This window comes from Ochotona princeps, chromosome 6, assembly GCF_030435755.1.
Source record: "Ochotona princeps isolate mOchPri1 chromosome 6, mOchPri1.hap1, whole genome shotgun sequence".
Taxonomy (NCBI): domain Eukaryota; kingdom Metazoa; phylum Chordata; class Mammalia; order Lagomorpha; family Ochotonidae; genus Ochotona; species Ochotona princeps.
Genome location: NC_080837.1, coordinates 37,722,190 through 37,733,680, shown reverse-complemented (window position 1 = coordinate 37,733,680; position 11,491 = coordinate 37,722,190). Strand labels below are relative to the sequence as shown.

Genomic DNA, 11,491 nt, shown 5'->3' with positions numbered 1-11,491 from the left:
ACTAAGAGCGCCACTTTCCCAGCTTTGTCCCAAAGCTACCCAGGCTTTGTTTGACCAACTTCTTTGCTGGCATTTGGGCACCAGCTTTCTTGAGACACCGACTCGTGCACTTAGTAGCTATTTCAACGCAACAAGATACTGTACTATAGAGTCATAAAAAAACAAAGGCAAAAAGATGCTTTCCTTGTTCTTCTGTCCCAGAAACACACATCCAACCTAGGGGAGACAGCCCCGGACTTTCAGCAAGCACGCTCACCGGTGGCAGGGGCGTCGCCGGGTTAACAGGCGGTCATGGCTGATTGGCTCGCGCCCTCAGGACTGCCGAGCGTGATTGGTTGCTGGCGACCCACCCCACTCGGCGATTGGGTGGGGCGAAGAAGCCCGGATAGGTGGGACCGGAAGAACTGGCTCAATTACAGCTCTGGTTCCCTCCTCCCGGCAACACAGAGATGGCGACTGCGGCTGGCCTTCTGGGACGGCGGGTGGTGAGGTGGAGGCTGCGGCCGCCGCTCACTGTCTTGCTGTCTCAGCGAGTGTATTCGTTATTGCCCGTGAACGATGCTATTAACAGGCTAAGCGAGGAGCAGAAGCAGGTAGGCAGACTGACCTCTGTCCGACCCTCTGGGCCCTGTCCGGTTGTGCCCTCCTCAGCCCTTCGCCCACTCCCCGCAGCTTGTGCCCTGGGGGGGGGGGGGGGTGGGAGCGCCAGCTTGGGAACAGGATGTGCCGCTTGTCCAACCTTCTTTGGGTTTGGGTGTCTGACTTCATCCTCAAGTCTACGGAGGGAAGGTTTGACAGAGCAGGACCTGGCGTCTAGAGGCAGGTAGGAGTGTCCAGGCGAAGGAAGCTGCTGGGAACCTGATGGTTCGTTGGTGGGGCACCGGGTGGGGACCCCACGTGGGGCAAAGGGCCCTCAGTCTGTTGGTCGTCCTCCTATGCCCAAACTCTGGTTCACACACCAGGCCGATCTTCATGATTAGCAGCAGTTCTTCCCAAGAAACATTTTAGGGGGCTTTGAAATGCCTTTGTGGTCTGCTGTCCTTCTGTCAACTTGTTGGCTTGTTTTGTTTTTAAGATTTATTTAATTTGGGGTCAGCACATTGGCTCAACTGACTAATTCTCTGTCTTTAAGTGTAGGGATCCCGTAAGGGCATCAGTTCATGTCCCAGATGCTTCACTTCCCATCCTGCTCCCTGTTTGTGTCCTAGGATAGCAGCTTATGATGGTCCCAAGTCCTTGGACCCTGCACCTACATGGAAGACCCAGAAGAAGCTCTGGGCTCCTGGCTTTGGATAAACTCAGCTCCGGCCATTGTGGCCATTTGGGGAGTGTACCAGCATACAGAAAATCTTTCTCCTTGACTTTCCTTTATAAAAATAAATAAGTATGCATTTATTTATGTGGAAGGCAAAGTGACACGGATTTTCCAGCTGCTTGTTCACTGCCCTGGTACCTAGAACAGCTGGGGCTGGGTCAGAGCCCAGAACTCCACCCTGTGCTCCCACTTGGATGGCGGGGGCCATCAACTGTCGCCTTCCTAGATGCACTGGCAGGAAAATGGGTCAGAAGCAGAGCAGTTTGGATTTCAGCCTGTGTTACAATTTGGGATGTCCATGGCACAAACAGCAGCTTAACCCACAATGCCTGCAGTGTTGGCCCCTGAACAAGAACTCGAAAGGAGCCATTATAGCCGGAGCTGAGTCAGAACCCTTCTGGAAGGAAAGACCTGGTGCTCCCTGGGGGCTGGACCTGGCGCCTGCCCGGGAATGCAAGTCTCCTGTGGCCCTAAACGTGTGAGCACACCTGCAGAGCTTCTTTCAGTCACTTCAGAGTTCTTTCTTAGGTCCTGGCACCCAATCCTGAATGTCAGCTTCTCCTGTCAATGGGGTTCTAATCCTCTTGAGTCATCTGTCTCTTGTGCCTAGAACTGAAGGGAATATGACAAGAGCACAGTGAGCGGGGACCTGTGGGCCTGAGGAAGGGGCTGGCGGTTTATTCTAAGCACATGGAAGGCTGTAGATTTAAGTAGAGAGTGACATGCTGCAGCTGTCTATACCAAGGACCAAAGAAACACAAAGAACTTCTAAGGCAGCGGGCACTATGGGCTCTGCTTCTGTCCCAAATTCAGTTTGGTGCTGCTAGGGCACCCTCAGCTGGAGAGACTGCCCTTAGCAGGCAGCCGTGGGTTCTGCAATAACTGTCTACTTTTCTCCTAGCTTCGTCAGACCATGACTAAGTTCCTTCAGGAGCACCTGGCCCCCAAGGCCCAGGAGATTGACAAGAGCAACGAATTCAAGAACATGCGAGTGAGTTTGAGGGTCCAATGCCGGGGCGGGGGACCTGGACTCACACAGCCCCAGCAGGTCCCACTGCTCCAGCCACATGGCACTGGCTGTCTCCTCACAGCATCTTCGCCCCATTTCCTTGGCAGGAGTTTTGGAAGCAACTGGGGAGCCTGGGAGTTTTGGGTATCACAGCCCCTGGTAAGTGTGGTGTTTGGTGTGGCCCTTGACATGATCCCAAAAGAAGTGGTAAGAGAGGCAAAGAACACATTCAGAAAGCCCAAGCTCGCTCTCCCACAACCCTGAGAAAGCAGCTCCTGATGGTGGCCCAGAGACAAGGACACACTTGCGGTTTTCAGGTAGTAATGGGAGAAGGTGAAAAGACTAGGCCAGGACCATTCAGGCTCTTGGACGCCACATACTTAGCGGGCTTCCCCTGGTGATATACTGCAGCAGACCCTGGGTCCCACTGCCTCCCTTCCTGCCTAAGGTTCATCCTGCCGGCTGCCCCAAGGCAGGAGCAGTCAACGCAGGCTTGTCCCTATGGCCACTGCCTGTGTCCTCTGCCTACATCCTGGCCCCGAGCTCTTTTGGGAATAAACGGGACTGAGAAGGATGTTGAAGGCTCCATGCATACAGTGGGCTGTCGAGGGCATGTCCGTGTACCCTGTGGGTCTGCTACCCCTGGGAGTAGAGGGCAGGGGTCTCTGGGCTCATTCTGGCTTCCAGTGGGGAAATGAGCTTTTATTTCCCCAGCCAATGCTAGGACAGCCCACCAACCTGGGGCCTGTGCTCGTTCTCAGCATGAGAAGGGAGGTAGAGCAGGCACAGCCAGTCCATTCCCACAGGCTCAGCTGATTGCCGAGGGACTATACTTTGGGGGTAAGATTGTATTTGTGATGAAAATGTTCAGGCGTTTTTCTTGCCATTGTTCCCTAGCCAATACAGTATAACCTAACATGTTCATTGTGTTGTATACTGTATGAGCCACCAACAGCTGATTTAAAGTACATGGAATGACTGCAGAGAATATATGCAAGTGCTATACCAATCAAAAAAGGGACATCAGCATCCACAGATTTTGGTGTCTTGGGGCAGGGGAGGGTGTCCTGGGACCAATCCCTAACGGATATCGAGGAACAACCATAAGCTTCCCTTTGTGTCCTTTCCTTCTCTATTAGGAGGTAAAGTCCCTGCGATTCTAAATGAGTATAGAAACTTACAGCATAAATTCCCATAAAATGAAGCCACTCAAAAACTGAGACTTTCTGGGCCAGGTGTGATAGCCTAGTGGCTAAATCTTTGCCTTGCAAGTGCTGCCATCCCATGTGGGTGCCGATTTGTGTCCCAGCTGCTCCACTTCCCATCCAGTTCCCTGCTTGTGGCCTGGGAAGGCCGTAGAGAACAGTCCAAAGTCTTGGAATCCTGCACCCATGTGGGAGACTCAGAAGAGGATCCTGACTCCTGGCTTTGGATCAACTCAACTCCAACCATTGTAGCCAGTTGGGGAGTGAATCAGTGGACGAAAGATCTTTATTTCTTTCTCTCTTTCTCTCTGTATATCTGACTTTCCAATAATAGAAATAAATCTTCTAAAACGAAAACAGACCTTCTGGACATGAAACAGTTGAGGGCAAGGCACACTCTCCCTTGGTATTTGGAGGCTTGTGAGCCTTCTAGAACACGGTGACTAAATCCAATTGCTGTCACTGGAGGAAGAGGCAGCAGCTGGCGGGCCCTACCCAAAAAGAAAATGCTTGAAAGTAGGGAAGGACTTTGAACAAAAGGTGAGCTCCAAGGTCCGGGTTCCACTAGCTGGCCTGTTACCTTTGGACCTCCCTTTTTCACAGCCTGCCTTCTGGATCAGAGGGAACACCCAGCTAGCCACCAGGGCTGCCACTGCTGTTGAAGGAACAACTGTTTCTTTTGTTTTTTTATTGTTTTAACTTATTATTGTTTGTGTGTGTGTGTTTATTTATTTTGAGAACAACTGTTTTTAATAAGTTCTGGAACGCACTGCTGGCATCTTGCTTGCTCACTGCTGCGCAGCTCACCTCCAGACTGTCTTGCACATGTGCCTCCCATGTCCCCACCCCCATCCTGCTGCTTTACATCCATGCCTTAGCTGTAAAATCTTGTCAGGTGTTTTGTACACACACCCTTGACTTTGAGTTTCTCCTTGAGGTGTAGGCCACTTCCCCAGTCCTTGGCCTTGTGTTTCTCTGTTAAACCCTGGGTCCTCCCTCTCCATTTGTTCACCTGTCCCTGTGCTTCTGTGGTTTTCCTGAGTAGCAGGTGCTCAGGTCCCTTGCCTTCATCAAGGAGATCATCCAGAATCAAACCACACCTCAGCTGGCCAGCGGCAGCAGGCAAAATGAGTTCTATGATTTATTATTTTTTTAATTCAAAGCTTATTTTTATTGCAAAGTCAGATATACAGAGAGGAGGAGAGACAGAGAGGAAGATCTTCCATCCAATGATTCACTCCCCAAGTGAGCCGCTTCGGCTGGTACTGTGCCGATCCAAAGTCAGGAGCCAGGAGCCTCCTCTGGGTCTCCCACATGGATGCAGGGTCCCAAGATTTTGGGCTGTTCTCAATTGCTTTCCCGGGCCACAAGCAGGGAGCTGGATGGGAAGCAGAGCTGCTGGGATAAGAACCAGCACCCATGTGAGATCCCAGCGCATCCAAGACAAGGATTTTAGCCACTACGCCACCGTACTGGGCCCTCTGTGATTTATTTTTATTGGATGGGCAGATTTACAGAGAGGAGAGTCAGAGAGAAAGATCTTTTTTCTTTTTTTTTCTTTTTTTTCTTATTTATTATTTTTAATTCATTAATTACATTGTATTATGTGACAGAGAGAAAGATCTTTCATTTGGGTCTCCCGTGCTGGTGCAGGGTCCCAAGGCTTTGGGCCGTCCTCTGCTGCTTTTCCAGGCCACAAGCAGGGAGCTGGGTCAGAAGTAGAGCTGCTAGGACTTGATGCAGCACCCATATGGGATCCCGGTGTGCAAGGCAAGGATCTAACCATTAGGCTATTGCGCCGCCAGGCCTAAGTTTTGTAATCTTGCAAGCCGAGTTCAAAGTCTCAGCCTGGTAGCCTTCCTAGGGACTGGGAAGAGGTGGGGGAGGAAGGGACTTAGAACAGACGCTACCCAAAGCATTTCTTTTCAGCCACTGAAACACTCCTGCCAATGTCCAAGTTAATCTGAGCTGCTTTTTTGCCCTGCTTCATTACCCTGCTCTTGTCCCCCCAATCCCTCCATGCAATCCCAGTTCAGTATGGCGGCTCCGGCCTGGGCTACTTGGAACACGTGGTGGTGATGGAGGAGATATCACGAGCTTCTGGGGCCGTGGGGCTCAGTTACGCCGCCCACTCCAATCTGTGCCTCAACCAGATTGTGCGCAACGGAAATGAGGCCCAAAAGGAGAAGTACCTCCCCAAGGTAAGGTGGAGGTGCCTGAACAGCCAGCACCACTGGAGAGGACATGTCAGACACGTTTTGGGAAGAAGTATGCTGCCAGCACCCAGTGTGCTTAGGAAGAGACCAGAAGTTCTTTAAAACACCTGCATCAAGAAAGGAAGGTTGCTGGAGGGGGCTTGAGATTGTGGTACAGCCTCACAGCCAGTGCTGTTGTTTGCAATGCTAGCATCCCATAGCAAAACACCAGTTCAAGTCCTGGCTACTCCGCTTGCAAAGCAACTCCCTGCTAATGCACCTGGGAAGGCAGTGGGAGATGACCCCAGTGCTTGGGGCCCTGCTACCCATCAGGGAAGTCCAGATGGATCTCTTGGCTCCCTGCTTCTGCGTGGGACAGCCCTGGTTGTTGTGGCCATCTGGGGAGAGAACCAGTAAATGGAAAATGTCTGTCCCTTTCTGGTGCTTTGCCTTTCAAATACAAATAAGTTCATTTTTTCAAAGTTTAAAAATAGGGCCAGTGCTCTGGGACTGGACTGTAGATGGACACTTTCCAGAGCACTCGAGGAAGCACATCTGCCCTGGGGCCAGCACTTCCGTGTGTGCTGGCCTGAGAGAGATGTGTGAAGGGGTGCCAGGCAAGCAGCGCAAAGCTGCACCCAGGGACTTTGGGGTTCTTAGCAAGGCCCCTTGGGATTTTCCTTGCAGCTGATCAGCGGTGAGCACATCGGAGCCCTGGCCATGAGTGAGCCCAATGCTGGCTCTGATGTTGTCTCCATGAAGCTAAAAGCTGAAAAGAAAGGTGAGGCGGCACTCAACCTGGAGTGGGCAGACGAACAGACCTTATCAGGGTGGGGGGCAATAGGATCAGGGTGGCCCCTGCTAGGGTTCCAAAACAGTTTCCCAGCAAGCAGTAAGACTGTAGACTCAGTGGCGGAGACAGCTTGAGCAGGGAGCCACCACCCTGCTTCTTAGGAGACCACTACATCCTGAATGGCAACAAGTTTTGGATTACCAATGGTCCCGATGCTGATGTCCTCATCATCTATGCCAAGACTGACATGGCTGCTGTGCCAGCATCCCAGGGCATCACAGCCTTCATTGTGGAGAAGGTGAGCATTGGGGTGTCTGGAGGGGGTGCCATTTCTTTCCCTTTGTGGTACCAGTGCTCACAGAGGTGGCTGCTTTAGGTGATCATGAAAACCATCATGCTGTATGCCCTGCAGGGCTCACAGTGGGGAGGCCAGAGCAGGGAGGCTGGGTCTCGTGTGAAGAGGGTAGAGCCAGGCTGGCAGACAGGTGCAGACGGAAGAGGAGGTGGTTGCCAGTGGATGAGATGGTCAGGATGTCATGGGTGAGCCAGGTGGGCATGGTGGTGGGAGACTGCAGACCGTGCCTTTAACTATCTTAATGAGGAAGGCAAGAGGGGGAAAAGGCAAAGGCATTAGGATGGAGGCTTGGGTTTAAGAACACATGAGAACTGTACAAAGTTTTTGGTAGAGGACAACAGGAAAGAATCAAGATGTCGGGGAGGAGGGAAGTGGTTTTCAGGCAGAAGCTGACCTGAGTAGGAGACTGAGTAGGAAACTGGGGACCCAAGAGGGCAGGAGTTGGTGGTAAGCTCCGGGGACAGAGCACTGAAGGTTTACACAGCTGTGGAAGGAGAGCTGGCTGGCACTGGCTGGGCTGGGACGCCTCCAGGTTGTGTAATGCCATGTTTATAAGCCAGGGGTCGGGGCAGCAGCACACACCATGCTCTGCCCAGCCCTGGTCAGCACAGCTGCAGGAGGTTGACTGTATTCACTTCAGGGACCAGCCCAAAGCAGTTGCAAAAGAACAAGGAGGCATGGCATTCACTGGGACACTGAATCCCTCAGGATACCCCCTGGAAAGCAAGCCTGGTGGGCTCAGGAGACCAGACATTTACTGGATAAAGAGCTGCTCCCATGAGTCCTGGAGAGGAGGCAGGGAGCAGCACAGCAGGGCTCAGGGTGGAGTGGGCTCACTGTCCAAGGCTGGCACAGGCAGGAAGTTGGCGTGCTGTGCAGAAAGGCAGGCACCTGCTTCCTGGGGGCTCCAGTGAGCTAAGCGTTGTTGGTCAGGACTAGTGGGCAACCAAAACCTCCTCTTGTTCCCTGTAAAGAACATGCCTGGCTTTAGCACCGCCAAGAAGCTGGACAAGCTGGGCATGCGGGGCAGCAACACCTGTGAGCTCATCTTTGAGGACTGCGAGGTGCCTGGTGAGTGCCTCTGAGGGGAGCCCCCTGCTGAGCCCATGCTGGCTATGGTGCTGGGAGGCAGGCTAATGGTAGTCAGCCAGCCGGTTGGTGACACGTGGCTGTCCTGAGGGCCTGGGGCGATGTACAGCTGTCCTTCCTGGAAGAGCCCCCACAGCCGCAGCCTGGCTGCCTGAAGGGCAGGAGGCTATTTCCCATATGGCTGAGCGCCCAGGCTAAAGCTAAAACCTGCCCCCAGCTCACTGGTGCTCTCCAGCGCTCAGCTCAGCGTTGGCCAGGAAGCCTGTGTGCCTTTAAAGGTGCTGAGAACCACCTGAATAAACTGAAGAAAGCCAGCGCAGAGGAACAGAGGCAGTAGCAGCAGAGTGGAAAGTGCTTCTGCCCTGAGGCAGAGCTGAATATGTGACACAATGTAGCATGATGGGAAGACAGGCACACCTATCAGGTGCAATGGAGACCGTGGGTAGATCTGATCACCAATGAAGTCAGCCACTAATGAACCATCCCAGAGGCCAGAGCAGGCACTATGGTTAACAGGAGCAGCTAGGGATCCGCGCAGACCCAAACTCAGTCGGCATTACTGGCAGGATTTTGGTATCAACTTTGAGTCCTAGGTTGCCTACCCACACCACCAGGGCCTGGCTTAGGTGAGGCACCTCATAGCCTCTGTCACTTGTGCCATGTGGCCTGTCTCCTAGACACAGATATAGCTGTGATCCTCTTTGAGGAGGTGATCTTGGCCCAGAGTGGACCCAGCCTGGGGGCAGAGTCATCCTCTGCTTCCTCAGCAGTTTAAGGAGTGGGAAGACCCAGCAGTGGGTTGGGAGCTGGCTTTTTAAACAATCCCCAGGCCACCTTCGCCATTCCGGGGGCAGAGAGAGGAGTGGAGTCCACAGGAGGTGTGGGCCTAGAAGCTCCCCTGCCTATGGGAAGTGGTCAGCTCAGTCCTTCTCTCTCACCTTCAACGCTGATTGATGACCATGTGCCACCTGCTAGTGTCTTGTGCCAGAGCCACATTTCCCAACCTAGTACCTTTTACAAAAGAGAATAAGCTGTGAACAGCCCCCACCTTCTGACCAGCACTTTTCCCAGCAGCTGCCAACGTCCTAGGCCATGTGGGTAAGGGTGTCTACGTGTTGATGAGTGGGCTGGACCTGGAGCGACTTGTGCTGGCTGGAGGGCCCCTTGGGTAAGTACAGGCATCGTGGGCACTGGGCTCCTTCAGCCCCTGGAACAGGTGGTGCTGGCCAAACAGCTCCTTCCCAGGCTCCAGGCTGTCCCGCTTGGTCCTGGAGGCAGAAAGTGTCAGCAGCCCAGCCCCTGAGGCCCGTCCCCACTGCTGAGGTTTGAGCAGGGGGCACAGGCACTGGACATTCATGGCAAGGGCAGCCAAGGTCTTCCCCCTCCACAGGCTCATGCAGGCCGTCCTCGACAACACCATCCCTTACCTGCACACGAGGGAGGCTTTCGGCCAGAAGATCGGCCACTTCCAGGTAGCAGAGGGAACGTGCACTATAGGTTGGGCTCTGGTAGTTGTTGGGAAGTTCTTTGCAGTTGCACCTCCATTGCTGTCTTAGACAAATGAACAAGACGTTGTAAGGCTGGAGGGCGACATGCACAGGTTGTGAGGGGTGCATTGGGAGGGGGCGGCATTTCTAGTCAGCCATCTGTGAGCAGTGTGCAACCGGGGTAGCTTGGGGACAGCACCTCGGAGATAGCAAGGGCTGTTTCCAGCTGATGCACCCACAGAGATCACAGGTGCCTGGCGTTAACTCCCAGAGCTGCTCCCTGCCTCCCCGCCCCCGGCCTTGAGTCCCCATTCCTGGCTGTCAGGTCAACAGGTGCACCAGCATATTGATCTGTGGCCTCCCTTTGTGCCCAGCTGATGCAGGGCAAGATGGCTGACATGTATACACGCCTCATGGCATGTCGGCAGTATGTCTACAACGTTGCCAAAGCCTGTGATGAGGGCCACTGCACCGCCAAGGTGAGAGCTGGGTGTGATGCGGCAGGGCTGGGCTGGCTGCAGCATGCTCACCCACAGGACCAGCAGGCCCTGCTCAGAGCACTTCCTCCTGCAGGATTGTGCCGGCGTCATTCTATACTCCGCTGAAAGTGCCACGCAGGTGGCTCTGGATGGCATCCAATGTCTTGGTGAGTGGCCCAATACCCCGCCCACTCTCTGCCCTCCCCGCCCTGTCTAAACTACTTCTGGGCTGGCTGTCTGGTGAGGAGGAGAAAATGGAAAGACCACTGGGCAAACTGTGGAGGCTGCTCACCCTCCCTACTGCTGGCCTCTGGCAAACCCACACAGAAATTATGCACCCAGGCCAGAGGCTGAGCCAGAGTGCCAGTTCTGCTGTGCCGAGGTCTTGTACCTCTCACTCCACGTCCACTCCCGGGGTTCCCCTTTCCTGGTCCTGCTGTTCTCAGCACTTGGGGAGGCCACACTGCCCCAACTCCTACCAGCTGGCTTCATTTTGCCCATTGCCCATCACATATCCTGTTGTCCTCTCTACTCTGCCTACATGTGGACTGCAGGTGGCAATGGCTACATCAACGACTTTCCCATGGGCCGCCTTCTCCGAGATGCCAAGCTGTATGAGATCGGGGCAGGCACCAGCGAGGTGAGGCGGCTGGTCATCGGCAGAGCCTTCAACGCAGACTTCCGCTAGCCCTAATCCTATCACTGACTGTTGCCAGCACCCAGAGGCCTTTCTCTGCAAAGAGAGATGTGGGGGTTCCACCCCTGCCGAATGGGGTCACCTTCACAGCCAGGCCCACCAGCCAGAAAGGCCTCCAAGCACCCACAGCAAGCTTGTCAGGAATCCTGGTTGCTTCTCTGCCCTTGGAGCCGGAGGTTCCCCAGGCCGAGGTGGGCATCCCCTGTTCATGGGTGAGCCTCCAACTAGGGGCCCTCTCTGCTCCAGCAGCTCCATGTACTGGACTTGGCAGTCCCTTCTGGTACAGGAAGCCTAGGAAAGGCAGGCTTGTTTTCAGCCACTCCTGCAACTTGTGAGCACCTGTGCCACTGAGAGCCTACCACGGGACCCAAGGAGCCATGTTTGTGGAGGGTTGGCTCACACCAGCCTCCTTGGCAGGACCTCTGAGCCCTTCTGTACCATGGGCACTGTCCAGTCCTGACCATGTGACCATCTGCAGCTGTCTGGGCAGTAGGCACAGGCCCTGCCCTGCCGGGCCTGGCTGGCTGGCTCCATTCCAGCTGAGGCTGCCTGCACTCATCGCTCTAGATACCCTACCACTAATTTTGTTACCACTTCGCCGAGGCTGCTACTGTTTTGTATTAAACATTGTAAAGGAAGTCCATGAGCTTGTAAGCTTGTGTTCATGGAAAGAAGCCTCTGCCAGCTGCTAGCACTGCTATGACTTCTGCACCTTTAAACTGCTCTTGGGTTAAGTGGGCCAGAGACACATTAGCCTCTCAGATAGATGACTCAACCTTTCCCATCTCTCTTGGTGATTTCTTTTACATTTTACTATTTTTTATTGGAAAGACAGTTATAGGGAAAGGAAGGGAGGGAGGGAGGGAG

At 53.9% G+C, this 11,491-nt stretch overlaps 1 protein-coding gene across 2 annotated transcripts; it reads left to right on the top strand.

The window, feature by feature from the left end:
- Positions 1–394: 394 nt before the first annotated feature.
- Positions 395–11,262, top strand: IVD (isovaleryl-CoA dehydrogenase). 2 transcript variants are annotated; one of them, XM_058666077.1, is made up of 12 exons: positions 395–593; positions 2,217–2,306; positions 2,432–2,483; positions 5,561–5,730; positions 6,412–6,505; positions 6,679–6,815; positions 7,847–7,943; positions 9,033–9,129; positions 9,352–9,433; positions 9,823–9,927; positions 10,022–10,094; positions 10,482–11,262. In XM_058666077.1, exons 1-12 carry the CDS (start codon positions 450–452, stop codon positions 10,613–10,615), a joined length of 1,275 nt encoding a protein of 424 aa, XP_058522060.1. In that variant the 5' UTR covers positions 395–449; the 3' UTR covers positions 10,616–11,262. The 2 variants fall into 2 exon arrangements, with proteins under 2 accessions (XP_058522060.1, XP_004578234.2); XM_004578177.4 differs by having other exon boundaries at positions 397–593; positions 9,036–9,129.
- Positions 11,263–11,491: the final 229 nt, after the last annotated feature.